Genomic DNA, 14,350 nt, shown 5'->3' on the forward strand with positions numbered 1-14,350 from the left:
GTCACAGACTACATTTAGGATCTAGTCATGGTTCTGCTGCATGGTCAATGCAGTATGTAAGTTCAGCTTGTGCTTTAGTAATGGTATTTTTATTTAATAAACACTGAACAGGGAACAAATATTCTTTAAAAACTGTGAAATCTAGAAGCTAGTAGTGAAGGAAAAAATGTTTTCTATCAAAATAATTGGTGCATATCTTATGGTACAGCAATGATTACAAAACCTATATAATGACCATGTTGCCTTTTTACTCTTTTGGAAGTGTGGTATATTGTAACACTGTGGCAGGTTCATGCAGTCTGGAAAGGACTGCCAGAGATCCATAGATTTCCAGACTTCCTTCCAGTGGGAGTCTCCACCCACCAGTCCTGTGAGAGTCCTCTTGAGGTTTCCCTCCTTTGCAGCACAGGACTTGGTGGTCCTTAGCTCTGCCTGAAGACCCTGCTGCCTGCTGTATAGGTGACTCTCTTCACCAGTGACTACTGCAGCCAGGGCACAACTTCCCCAGGGCACCTGCTGTCACCAGCCCCAAGGAGTGACATCACACAGCCAGAGACTGGGATGCTCCAACATCCTTCCTCTAGAGTTCTGGCTGGGTCAAAGCTGCTGCTGCTTTGGCAGGGCAAAAGCCCACATGGGCATTGCCATCTCTGCAGTTCTGAATAGGGACATATGTCCCTACACCCACTGTGGCATGTTAGAGTGAAACACTTCATGTATTTGAGTGAAATATTATGTGTTTTTGTCCCTGAAATATGTCTGTTGCTCTTAAAATTTGACTTCTCTGGGTTGTTATTCAAATAGAAATTTATGACTTCTCTGCTTTGCAGAAGTACCTAAATTTAAATTTACAGACAAGACAACCCACCAGCTGAGGAAAGACTCAACAGCTACTGCTGCCTGAAAGCATTCTCAGGCACATATACTGAGTGTTAGATTAAATTTTATTTTCTTACTTTTAACAATTTAGCAGCCAAAGATCAAAAAGGCAAGTTCAGTTTCCCTAATAAACTCAGGTTCTGGGTGGTTGCGTTTTGGTTCTTCTCCCTTACATGTATAACAGATACAAAACTAATATAATTAAGAACATACTCATCTTTATTTTTTTGATAAATAAAAATTATGACAGTGACTAAATCCTGTAGTCTTTCACCCATCCTTTAGTGAGACCTTTGCCAAAAATTGAATTAATTTCATTAAAAACAGTCATTCTCCTAAAAAAATAAAAGAAAAGTGATTTGTCTGGGACAAATTTCAATACGTACTGCCAACTTTGCATTAAGTGGAGTACAATAAATTGTTCCAAATTAGACCCTAAATAAATAGCAACTCCCAGGCAGCAACTGTAGAACGAAATTCAAAAGCCAGGATGAAACAATTGCTGTCCAGGGCTGGCACTGTGCAGTACAGTGCAACTCTACCTCATCACCTGGACAGCTGAAAGGACAAGCAGTTAAAAAGCTTCTCTCAACTGATATTGCATCCTGGCTTTCATTGTGCAAAGCTTGTGTTCTGTACTTAACTGAGTAGAAAATACTTTATTTCAGAAGTAAACTTGGAGGGGACAGCAGAGAAAGAGGGAAAAAAAAAAAAAAAAACAGAGTAAGGCCATATATTTGCAACCCACTTTCCAGGTAGCAAGAGCTCTGAGCACCCTGTGCCCTTAAACTGTTCATCTGAGATCTGAGCTAGCTCAAAGAGATTGCACCATTAGCTGGTACCTGTGGCAGTATCCAGTCAGTATTTTGGCAAGATCAACCCATAATCTTAACAGAGGATTGCATTTATCCCTCATTTCTGGTAATCCTGAGAAAACAGTTTTCTAAGATATATTACTTGGTATCAAAGCTTCATACAAAATGGGAATGGGGTATTGTTCAGTCAAAATAATCTTCTATATCAATATCTGGATTTAGGAGATTTTCACCATAGGCTGAAAGATCCATTTGATTTAAAATTAAATTTTCAAAGGTTTCTTCCAAGTCTGTTTCACCAATCAGCACAGCTCCCATCATTCGGCCATTCTGCATTACCACTTTGATATACTCGTGTCCCTTGGTACATCTCAGTATCAGCTCATGGTCTGAGCCCAAGCCTTGAGCGTTGTACTTTCCCAAAACCACCACCTACCAGAAGGAAAAGGAAAAAGCTCTCATACAAACATTGCAGTGGTTTTTAGCATTTCTGCTGCTAACAGTTCTCAGCCTCAAAAGCGATGCAAACAGGGAAATATTTGTCCCAGGGTCCCTCCCCCCACCACGGGCTTGCAAACACACAATGGACTCAAAAATCTTCCCCCTGAAATATCATACCCATTAGTATGAATGGGGAAAATATAAGCTAGAGTTAACTACTGTATAAAGAAACCTGTTTTCTCAATATTTAAGCATCTGCCCAGTGTCAGCAAGTGGATATAAGCAAGCAGTATTGTTTCTCAGTGCTTTACAACTATCAGACTGTACTGACCTTGTAATTGAAAAATTTTGTAATGTGAGCAAATAGTTCAAAGCTGAAATCCATATCAATAGATTCTCCTAAAGCATCTGCTGCCATGCACTTTGCTGCATACCATCCCATCTGCCGAGCTTGGGTCCACAGCCTCATCTGAAAGAGAAAATTGGGAAGATTTAAGTCACAAGACCAACTCTGTGCCATGACCACTCTCACTGCAGTGAGTAGTCAGTACATACTTTGTGTTTTTAATACTCGGAAGGGCTGGCCAGCTCAGTTTCCAGCCACCTCCATAAAACTCAACCACCCAGGACTATCCACTTCCTTAACCTTTCACTCCCTAGTGTGTGCACTGGTGTGTGTAATCTCTGTGGATCACACGTATGCAGAGATGTACCTGGTGCCACACGGGGCTTGGCTCCCACGCCGCCGTGCAGATATCTCCAGCTGCATACACATCTGTCAGCGACGTGTGCATGTGCTTGTCTACCTCCAGTCCTCCATCTTCACCCACAGCAAACTGAAGGGTTTGCACACATCAGCAATGAAACAAGTCATCAAGTCATTCAACTTCCTCCACCTTAAGCAAACAGCTGTTACTTTACTATTTACCTTGAGTGGCAAAGACCTCCATGCAAGATACAAAGCATTACTGTTGCAATTATTTCTAAACCACATCACAGGTTTTTAAAGAACTATTACTGGTACCTAGGCAGGGAAGTCAAATTCCAGATCACACAGTGTTACAGGAACACTGAGTCTTAAGAAATTACTTCATATTTTGCCAAGGCAAGAAAATATCATTGCAAAATCTTAGCTCCTGATCTAACCGTGTAGCATAGGCCTGGAAATATCTCATGGCTCAACATCAGATCTATGTTTTCAGCATTTTCTTCTTTAACCAGAGTATAGCGTTTTACTTGCTAATCAGATGGCACCACTTAACCCAAAATACTCCAACATTCCTGGTTTTGTCTGGGATCATTTTTTAGAAGTCGCTTGTATGTGGCTATTTGCTTGATTTGTGATGAAAACAGTGTTAATGATGCAGAGATGTTTTAGTTGTTGCTGAGCAGACACCGAACACAGAAACAAAATGATCTCAAAATTCACATGGCAGTTATGAACTCCGGAATCATTATTCACATTTGGGTGCTGACTCAGGGTGACTTCCCTCAATGAACAGAAGCACATTGAGAGCCCAGTGTCCCAGATGAAAAGTATCAGAAATAGTTGCTTCCTTTCCAGGAGCAAATATCATGATTAATAAGGCAAGAATATGGTACAGAACTAACATGGAAATTATTCTACATTTTTGCCACATTAGCCAATTATACAGATGCTTTTCTCTCTTTGCATAGGCTTAATATTGCGTATATACTGTATATATACACCTGGGGAACAACATAATAAACCAAGACCACAAATCAAATACACTTGTATCATGTTGGACATCTCAGTATCAACATAACCTGCCTTATTTTGAGATGGTGCACAATATTTAAATCTTTAGCAATCCATGTTCCATGTCAGAATAGAAGCATAAACCAGCTGAAAAAGTTTCTTTCACCTTACTTGAAAAGATCCAGAAGAAATCAGTATACTTACATTATTGCCATCAAGAAATGGTTCAACATTTGGCACAACTCCAGTTGCACTGACAATGAAATTGCATCCATAAATTTTTTCATTAGTTAATTCCACATATACAGGCCACAGCACTGAAAAACGGGAAAAATTTGCCCCAAGAATGTAACTAATAGAAGTTATTTTATTAAATACATCTTATGATAAGATATGAAAGAAAAAAAATCTTTGAGGTAACTGAATTGGTAAAGAAAGATTAAAATTAAAAATAAAAATATTATCAGAGATTAACTTTTCTTACCATCACTCAGAACTAGAGAAGAAAGTGATTTCGGATCTCAGCGCCAACTCCTACTAATAACTTTATTCAGATTTTTCCTAAATTAAAGCCCTCATTTGTAGGGGGGTAAATACTGTGTCCTGTGGGATGTTCTCTCAAGTATGCAACTGCAAAATATTCTTTTATGTAGAAATTTACAGAGGCACAGAAGTACCTCAAAAGCAAAAAGAATGGCACATATTTGACTTATGCTGAAAGTAACTGATTACAAAAGTAGTCTTTTAAAGATTCATTTTAATTAGGTGGAAATTATAGGCATAATTATTCATAAAGAAAGAGAATACTTTACTTTGAAGGTTTACTTCAGTTTTGATGCAAAATGTTGGTAGGGGTTTTTTTTCCTCCTGTTTTAACTTCACTATTAAAATATTACTTTAATGGATTGTTTTAAGGATGGAATATTCTGTGTACAGGATTTTGGTGACTGTGAAAAAAGGGTCTCTGACGCATAAGATTTTGTAATTTAATTGTAGCCCATAAATTTGCTTACTGTAAACTGCTAGACCTCAATTTATAGAGATAAAAGATTTATTTTTGAAATCTGTATTTACTTTAAAACAGCAAACAAGATCAGACATGCTCTAGCACAGATTTATCTTCACTGTCTTATCACCACTGCCACTCACCCTCATCTGCTTCTGCATTTTTCTCTCCTTTAGGAAAAGTCACAGAAGTCCGCTGCAGTTGGATAAATTCTTGCTGTAAGTATATTGTCTTTACTTCACACAGTATTTCAATATGTACTTTATGAGAAAACTAAAGAAAAATTGAAATTGTAAACATAATGATTAGTGACCACAATATTGATAATAGCAAGGATATATTCACCTAAATTGCTATTACTAAACTGGAAACCCCCCACCATATATCCCAGACCACACTGGGATTCCCACACTTTCCTCTTTCTGGCACAGATCTAACCTTAGCCAATGGCAATTTACCTGCTTTTTCAGCAGGTATCTGATGTTCCTTGAAAGTTCATAACAATTTGATTTTTCTGGCATGCCAGAAAACATATTCAGGTTACTCTAAGCTTACAGGAATAGAATTCAAACCTTATCACATCAGAATATTTTCTATCTTTCAGGATTGTAAATACTTTATTTTTCTATCATTAATTAAATCTTGGTAACAATAGTAAATGTATGTGCTAAACACTGTAAAAAAAAATATTCTGTACCATCAACCCACATTTCAACCATATTCTGAGCTCAAGTCAGAAGTTGGAAAGTTACCTATTTCTCTAAATTGTTTTATGAATTTGGGCCTTGTTTTATTCTCTACTAGACAAATACAGTTCCACAGCCTTCAACAGCCAAACCACCACTAATTAAGATGGTAAATTTCATAAACATCCTTTAGCTGGCCTATGACTGATCACCCTTGACAGGTCATTTTTAAAATGCAAAACAGATGCAAATGCCTAAGAGCTAAGTAATTCATGGGGAAAAAAAAAAATTAAATGTGAGGATTTTTGCTTTATTGCAAATATGGAACTTTTCACAGTGCTCATGCCCACAACACTTAAATGAATATGACAGGAAGGTTACAGCCATACCTCCTTAGTTCCTTTAAGGTGTAAGCCCTCGTGCCAATCAGGGCCTAAGGCACTGCCCAGCTTATCAGATGCTTCTGCAGGTCTTCCTTTTTCCTTGCTTCCTGAAGGAAAGAGATGGAGTATATCAGGTTTAGTGTGCATACTGCCTTGTCCTCAGAATTCAGATCAAGGATTCTCAATTAATAGAAAAATACCATCTGGCTGCCAAAGGGTAAGAGGAAAGTGTAATAGCCTTATTCTTCCTGCCTGATGTCTAGAACTGTGCTCGTCTTTTTGTTATTATTTCGGTCATTTGTATGTTTGTGTGATATTTGCTCATGCAGTCCTAGTTAATTGTTGTTTCTGAGACAGTTTCACTCCACCTGTAATAATGTTCTGTGTGGTTTCATCTGTTCCTCCAATATCTATGTGACAGCTCCTTCCTATATAATGGCGAGATGGTTCACATCAAAACATTACAGAAAATAGAACAAGTTCTTCAGCAGAAGGAATACAGAAATTAACAAATTTGACACAAAGGTAAGCACTTTTTTACAGTTTGCAAGAAATTTTATCATATTCTGTCTACATAAATTCAGATGGGTTTTAAGTTGCTTTTTTACTCTCAGTTTTTGAAAAAGGAGATGTCATTAATGATAACAGTAAGCCTTATTCCAATTGATTTTAGGACTATTTTTAAAATGAAATGCTGCTGCTGCAGTGTCAGGAAATTAAACCTCATACCTTCAAGTGTGTACTTGGTTCTCTTACACTCAATTGGAGTGTCTCGCCTTTCAGCAGTGAGCTTTGGAAGGAGAAATTCAGCTGCTCCTGCATCAAAGAAAGTGTTTCCAATGGCTTTGTCTTTGATTGCCCAGATTACTTCACAGCCTTGAATTTCATACCTGTGGACATTTAACCAAGGGATAAAGGGACAGACTGCGTGAAAAGGATCTGACTGTTGGCAACACAAGCAGAAGTATGCCAAGCTTCCTTCCAGGAGGCAGAACTAGGGGATTCAAGACTTTCTAACCTACCAAATCCACTTCTAAATATTTACATAAGGAACCCATTAAAAAAATCTCTTCAAGTTGACAAGTCGTATTTTCTCACCAACACAACCTTGACCAAATGGGGTGGGGGGAGGGGGACATGGGGAGCAGATCAAATTTATAATACTTAGTATTTCCTGTTCCCAATAATGAAAAATAAGTGCATTTCTGCCAGACTCCCACTATTAAAAACAAGCATTTGGATCTTGTTTGCACTATGTGGAACATAAACTTTATATTCTTGATACCTATCTGTCAAAGCTTCTTCTGAAGCTTTCCTAATTTTATGAATCAGTAAGATCACTACATTGCAAAAAAAACCCCAACAAAACTCCTCTAATCAGTCTTGCTACTAAATGCTCTAAGAGATACAATTTTGTAAGTCAACCTTCTCCCAAACTCATATACACTAGATATAGCATTGCATTATTAAAGATTTTATTTGATTATATATTTTTTTGTTCACTTACACTAATTCAAGGGCAATCCCACCATTTCCTACCACCACTACTCTCTCAGCTTGAGCCAAAGTCTTCTGAAAAGCCTGCATGACGAAAAGAAAATACTTAGAGTATGTTCCCTCACACTGATCAACTATATCCTTTTCAGTATCTCAGTCTTGATTTTCTTAGACTACTGATACACATACAGCTAGGCTGAGACCTGTAACAGAAGCTGTTGTAACAAACAATTTCAGTTTCACTTCAGATTATTTGAAAATATAACTCCTTTTTTTATATCCTCAAGGTATGGTAGTTCCATGTTATGGAGAAGGAGTGCTCACCCTGCCTCCTCTAATTCTGAAGGCCGACAGCAATAAAACTTCACCTTTGCTTTCCAAGCTGTTGGGGGTTGGGGTTTGTTCCCTTACCATCTCAGTTTAAAGAATTTTTCCCATTATCATGCTAAGGAAGCCTGCGGGGTTACACCCAAGCTCTTTTCAGGACTCGAGACAAAGGGGTAGGTGGGGGGCTGGCTTCTCGGTTTTTTTTATCGCTCTCGCCGGCGAGGTCTGAGGGAGGAGAACTGCCCCGTCTCCAGCCCACGCCATCCGAACACGGGGGAGCGAGGCTCTGCTGTGGGACACTGCCCTGCATCTGCTCCGCTCCAGCCTGCTGCCTCTAACACAGCTGAGCACAAATCCCAAAGGGGGAGCGGAGAGCCCTCCCTCTGCCCTTTCTCCTACGTGTTCACGGCTGCCGCTGCCGCCTTTCCCCTCCCGCCCGCGCCTCTGCAGCTGCACAGACCCTGCCCCGCCTGCAGCACCGGGAACAGACACCGGCAGAGAGTCTGCGGCTGGAAAAGGGCTGAACCGAGTTACTTGTTCTGTTTTGTTGGTAATTTTCATAGCTGCCGTTGTTTCTGTTTGTCCGGTTAGATACATTAGTAAAGAGCTGTTATTCCTACCCCCTTATCAATGCCTCAGAGTTCCTGATTCAAAAATTATAATACTCGGGAGGGAGAGGGCTTACATTCTCTATTTCAAAGAGGAGCTTCTGCCTTTATTGGCAGACACCTATCCTTCAAACCAGGACACAAGCTTAATTTTCAGTCCATTAAGTCATTTCTCAGGTGAAAACTTTTCCACATCTTTGACTATATCTTACACTTTCCTGTACAAAGAGGAAAAGCTACAGTAGAACTAAAAGAGAATAAAAAATAATTCCTTCGGTAGCTTTCCACTGTACAAAGCAGCCCTTTGTTCCAGGTACCACACACACCTTCCCAGGGAAATTTCCACGGGTGCCTACTTCCTGTTTATATTTTCCAATCGGATTATGCCTGGAGGGTGAAAAAGTATTGTTTATTCTATATTACCGTGTTAGAAATAATGTATATAAGCTATCTATAAACTTAATAAATATAGTGGCTAATTAATTTAATGGCATTATAAGGCTGTTTTTCTGCTAGTGAAAATGTTCCTATTTAAGAATATACAACAAACATTATTTTCTGTTTCTCCATTTCATTCCATAATAATTCTGTTATTTTGCCCCAGATGCAGGAATATATTACACATTTAGAAGTCCAAAACACATTTACCTGTGCACTGTCAGTATCCCGGATTCCTAAAACATATGGGTTCCCTTCAACAATTAATTTTGGTTTGGCTCCAGCACACAGGCAAAGTTTTTCATATATGTATTCTCTCCCATCTTCAGTGTAAATTTTCTGTTAGCAATGAAAACAAAAACCAGTTAATCTAAGAGAATTCATCTAAATCAACACATCTAAGAGAACATCAGCTTTCTCTTTCCTTAATGCCACAGTAATTTGCAGATATTAAAAGCATTAAGGGGCTTCTCAAGGAACAAGCCTTCATACTCTCACTGACTGTGTGCCATTTATTCCCATCACACTCACCACAAATGTGTGACCAAAAGAATGGGAAGTGTACACAGTGCACTCGAAGCAAGATCAAGTTTGCCACTTGTTGGCACTTGGTACTCACTTTGCCAACAGAGTTCTGTGTTTTCTATGTGACAAATGTCCCCCAGGCCCCAGGAACAGAACTATGCACTACTATATATTATTAATTGAGAATTTCATTAAAAACATTGCAGCAGCAGTAGCTCTGAGTTAACCAGGCACAGGATATAATACAGTTTAGAAAGACTGCAAATCTGTTCTTTGCTGAAGAAAAAATGGAGGCATTAAACATGATGTCATTTTGAGAAAGAAGACCTTAAATTTTAACATGTTATGACATTATTTGTTGTTCTATGAACTAGAAGCTTTGTAGTTTAAAATGGTTTTGGGCAAAAGATCCTCCAAATCCGCATACATTAATTATTCATGTCCACCAAGACCTACATTAAAATACTATCCTAGTAATGATATAAGAAAACCACTGGATTCAGAATGTTAGCAGAATCTACCTGAAATTACATCTCCAAAAATTAAAAGTGAGCAAAACCAGCTTTGGCTGTAAATGAGAGTTTCTGACACATGCTGAAGTGGAAAATAACATGCTGACACAGAGCTAACAAGGGTATGTACATGCTGTCCCTTGCTCATATTTGCAACATATTTCCTGCTAAACAGAAGGAAGAAAATGTGGAAATGTTGGCTCTTTCAAGATTTATTTTTCCTCTGTATATATTTATACTTGAAAAACTGCAAGTGAAAAAAAAAAAAAAAAGCAGCAAGTGAAATTAGAATTAGGAAGTATTTTCTTATAATTTTGGTAACTTATCAATTTAATAACCAAAATGTTCTTGAACAAAATTTCCCACACAAAACATTCAGCTACTTCTTAAATTATTGTTTATATACATAATAAAAAAGAAAACATTAGCTTACGTGTTCATCACTTTTCATCTGTTTTACTCCAGACTGTATAACTTTAATATTGGGATACCGTTTTTCTAATAGGAAACTTGGTTGCTCTTCAACATCAAATTCCTCAAGTGTTTTGGAGACCTGTAGGAGAAAGAGAGGTATTTAAAAATATGGATTATTTATCCATCTCTTTTTCTAAAGTTTTTGACAGGTGGTGCTGTGTTGATTTTCAGTTAAAAAGTCACAACATAAAGCCCATATTGTCTGTAAATGTGTTATCATGTAACTGCTGAAAGTTCCTTTTTCAATACAGAATTTTTTCATGCCTCTTTCTGGTTAAAGAGTCAAAGTACTACATTTTAATCCTAAAGATAGATATTAACTAAAAATGGACAACTCTCACAGTTGCTCTAACTGCTACAATGTTTTATTCCATGAAGAAGTCGATTATCAGAGTTGTTAACACTGCTTTTTAATTTATGTGACATAGTGTTAAAATCCTATTTTTCTCTTTTTTGTAACTTTGATAAAATAACTCATCTAGGGCCACTATCTGATAATTCAGAGACCTCAGGGGAAATTGACAACATCAAAGAGAAAACAAATACAAACAAAATAACCCCAAAGAGGCAAACCAGAATTTGAAAAACATTCAAATAAGTGATGACAATTTTGTGTTTTTTCCAAAAGAGAGCGGCTGCATGGGAACCTCCAGGCCTGCCAGTTTATTGATTATTCAGAGTTTGGAACACAACTAGGAACCAGAAGCCACACCATGCTTTCAATTCAGAGAGGAATTAAGATGTTCATGTCCAAAGCTTACATGCTGCTGCCTTCCAATAGTACTTAGCTATTCCCTTATTCTTCAGGTATGTAAATTTCCACTGATGTGAATGACAGACTTTACATCTCTGCACTGTGCAAATGTCTTTACTGGACACTCATGGCATTGTTGTCAGCACTTTAAGAAAGCATTCTTAGTTGGGTGTTACTCCAACAGTCTCACAGAGGGCTAATTTAATGACCCTACTAGCCACAAATCTGAATTAATGCATGGATTTGATTTTCTTGTTCAAAGCAGTAGGAAAGATGTCACTGAATCAGCAGCTGCTGAAGTAGATAAAGCACAAAGCAATTCCCCAGAAGGCTATCCCTTCTTTTGCTCCTTGTCAGAAGCTGTTTCTGCCCCAAATTCAAACATGAGCAAGATTATGATACCATTTCAGTGCTTAAAAGAGGTCACTCACTAATAAAGCAGTGAAATAAAGCTTCAGTAACTCTGAACACACTTCAACCATGTAAGTACCTAGTTTAACCTTTGCTTAAACAGTGTGAATATGTTCACCAATTACCAACCATTATAAAATAGCTTGTCAGTCTTACTAACACCACTATAAAATACCTCATCAATCCTTCTAATACCACTGCAATCACACTAATATGAAAACAAGCTCAAAGTCATGAGCATTTTCACCATTGGTTTCTAAATTATCTGCACATATAAACTTTGAACATCTTACTGTAACAAAAATCAACTCTCCCTTACCTGCTTGAAATTAGTTACAGCTTTTATAACTGGGGAAGCTGTGATTAAAAAAATGTCTTCTGATGGGAATTCTGCAGCCAGCTTGTAAAGAAACAGAAACCATGTTGAGCATCATCATCAGACAATAAAACTACTGGTGAAAAGCAGTATGTCTTAATATATTACTTTGATTTTGTAGAATCTTATTGAATAAACACTACTTCAGGATAACAGAAGGATAAGGACTGAAGAAAATTTGGAGACACAACATTTATTTCAATCACACATAAATATACCTCCAAGAACAGGAGCCATAGTGTGAAGGACAATTGTCACAATATTCCAAAAGCCATCTGATGAATCAGGCTATGATCATGTGATATCTGGAGACACCCAGTGGGTGGATACACATATTTTACTGCATAGCAGTGACAAAGTATTTGCAGGTTTCACTTTTACAGAGGAAATGCTGATTTCTCCTGGATATTTTATATCCTATTTAGTAAACTGATCATCTTCAGGGTGCTATTAAGCAATTCCTGACCTATAAAGCCCCAAGCCAATGGGAGGAACTCCCATTTTTGATGTGAATTTCTCAGCAAAGTGACAGGTAGACCAAGACAAGTGGTGCTGCTGGGGGGAAGGGATGCCAACCCTGACATAACCACAGAACATATGCACCCAAAACAGAGTCTATATGCTGCCCTGCAGCCCTAACAGATAAAATATTCCTTGTCAAATTAATACCCACATAATTTCATTCTACAGGTACAAAATTACCTCCAGTTACCGTTACTTTAAAACAATCAAAAACCTTGAGACCAAGAAACAGATTAATTTATTTTTAGAGCTTGGGCTCACAAGAGAGCTGGATGAGATATACAGGTCTAAAACATGGAGCCTATAAAAACTAAGCAATATTAATAGTAAGGGGACATCACAGCAACCTGCAGCTCGGCTGCATCACAGTCCTTTATGGATTAATTCCTATAGGGATCCTGAAGTCACTGACTTCTAGACCAGGGCACAGAGTACCAGCTTTCTGCAGTTCCGAAGTTGCAACTCTCCTTTTATGAAACGCTGGTAAACTGCTTCAAAATGGCCTTATCAAGTTTGAACCTCTTGAAACGTTATTTCTACACAGATAAATATCGTTATATCACAACATATACACAGCCTGGGACTGCGTTTGGTTTGTGTTTTCTCAAACGAAACAAAATATTTTTAAGAAATGGGGATTAAGGGTGGCGTAGGACAGTATGGAACTACTGTACACATGCGAATATTTACCCAATTGCTATGCAGATCTGTTTCTATGGCCGTGCACAAGCTGACCCTGAAGGGCTTTAAGCCTCTAAGTAAGCGCGGCTGGCCTGGCGATGCCTCCAGCTCGCAGCCGCTCCAGCAGACGCACAGGGCCAAGGGCCCCGGCAGCCGGCGGTTCCGCCATGGGCTCGGGGAGCCGCCGGGCTTCCCGGGGACAATTCCCGGCTAGCGCCGAGCGCGGGAGGAGTGGGACCGGCGGAAGAAGGAGAGCCCCGTGCGCAGGCGGGCGGCCCCGTTACCTTCTCGGCACAGGTGACCCCCGCGATGCCGCCGCCCACCACCGCGAAGCGGCCCCGCACGGCGCCGCCCGCCACCGCCATCGCGTCCGCACTCCGCCGCTGCGGCGGCTCCACCTACGGCGAGCGGTAGTGCCTAAACTTCTTCTGCTCCCATGGGGCCGCGCTTGGTGTGAGTTATCCAACATGTATCCGCCCCGAAACGGCTTTTCGCCGCCGATCTGGTATTTAAATAACGTGTGTGTAGTATCTGCTGTACATCTCTGCACAAAAGGCGAGGATCAAACCCCATCTTGTGCACTCGTTCCGGGATCGAGCCGCAATCCAATCCGAGGTTCTCCCATTCCCTATTCCGACTAAATCCGGTCCTGGTTTTCCGCGATTCCGTATTCTGGGAAAAGCCAGTTCGGGTTTTCCCTGATGCCGTACCCGGGCCCGATCCTGGCAAACTTTATAGCAGCGACTACTGTTTCTATTTTTCTTCATTCTTTTCCATATCAGCCAATTTCATACTTAATATGAAATCAGCAAGGTTTGCTCAGTTTATTAAGACTCAGAGTGGGGTTTACTGAAATTCCTGCGTAAATTAGTGTCCATGGAGTCCCAGGTGTGATCAGTGAGGATGAGGAGGGGTGGGGCAGTCGCAGGTGAGGTCAGTGAGGATGAAGAGGAGGATGGAGGCTGTCCCAGGTGTGGTCAGTGAGGGTGAGGAGAGGTAGGCCCTGCTAAGGGCTGATTTCAGGGGAGTTTCTGTACCTGTTGGAGTGGGCAATCTCTGGGCATCTCTCAAATAACAATGGCAGGACTTTCAGGGAGAACACCTGGATGCTCCCGGAGCATTGCTCAGGATGGGGACAAGCCCTAAGCTTTTCAAGTCCCCTCAATCCCATCCCAGTCCCTCCTTCAATCATCCCAGAAAAAAGATGTTTAAAGGGAAAACCTCCTTTTCCATTATTGTCTGTGTTTAACTTGGAGGGCATTCCCCTTCACCATGATTTTAACCGTAACAATTGA

At 39.6% G+C, this 14,350-nt stretch overlaps 1 protein-coding gene across 3 annotated transcripts; it reads right to left on the reverse strand.

Annotated features, from left to right (window-relative positions):
* Positions 1 to 73: 73 nt before the first annotated feature.
* Positions 74 to 13,644, reverse strand: PYROXD1 (pyridine nucleotide-disulphide oxidoreductase domain 1). 3 transcript variants are annotated; one of them, XR_013774180.1, is made up of 13 exons: positions 13,340 to 13,644; positions 11,796 to 11,876; positions 10,271 to 10,390; positions 9,011 to 9,139; positions 7,438 to 7,511; positions 6,660 to 6,820; positions 5,937 to 6,037; positions 5,005 to 5,134; positions 4,060 to 4,172; positions 2,849 to 2,971; positions 2,467 to 2,604; positions 1,567 to 2,126; positions 74 to 1,242 (listed from the first exon to the last, which is right to left on the reverse strand). XR_013774180.1 is itself a non-coding variant. In XM_079305110.1 (12 exons), the coding sequence occupies exons 3-12, from the start codon at positions 10,286 to 10,288 to the stop codon at positions 1,878 to 1,880; spliced, it is 1,236 nt and encodes a 411-aa protein (XP_079161236.1). In that variant the 5' UTR covers positions 10,289 to 10,390; positions 11,796 to 11,876; positions 13,458 to 13,642; the 3' UTR covers positions 927 to 1,877. The 3 variants fall into 3 exon arrangements, 2 of the variants coding, with proteins under 2 accessions (XP_079161236.1, XP_079161235.1); XM_079305110.1 differs by having other exon boundaries at positions 927 to 2,126; positions 13,458 to 13,642; XM_079305109.1 differs by having other exon boundaries at positions 927 to 2,126; positions 13,340 to 13,478.
* Between the last annotated feature and the right edge of the window lie 706 nt (positions 13,645 to 14,350).

The sequence above is a fragment of the Erithacus rubecula genome (genome assembly GCF_903797595.1).
Source record: "Erithacus rubecula genome assembly, chromosome: 4".
NCBI lineage: Eukaryota > Metazoa > Chordata > Aves > Passeriformes > Muscicapidae > Erithacus > Erithacus rubecula.

What these genes read in the sequence shown, in the direction of transcription:
- PYROXD1 (XM_079305109.1), bottom strand. Translation starts at nt 13,420, where the DNA reads ATGGCGGTGGCGGGCGGCGCCGTGCGGGGCCGCTTCGCGGTGGTGGGC. An exon ending in AAATGCAGAAGCAGATGAGG is followed by an intron (nt 4,173 to 5,004) that starts GTGAGTGGCAGT and finishes CCCGTTTTTCAG; the next exon opens with TGCTGTGGCCTGTATATGTG. An exon ending in CAAGCCCCGTGTGGCACCAG is followed by an intron (nt 2,605 to 2,848) that starts GTACATCTCTGC and finishes TTTCTCTTTCAG; the next exon opens with ATGAGGCTGTGGACCCAAGC.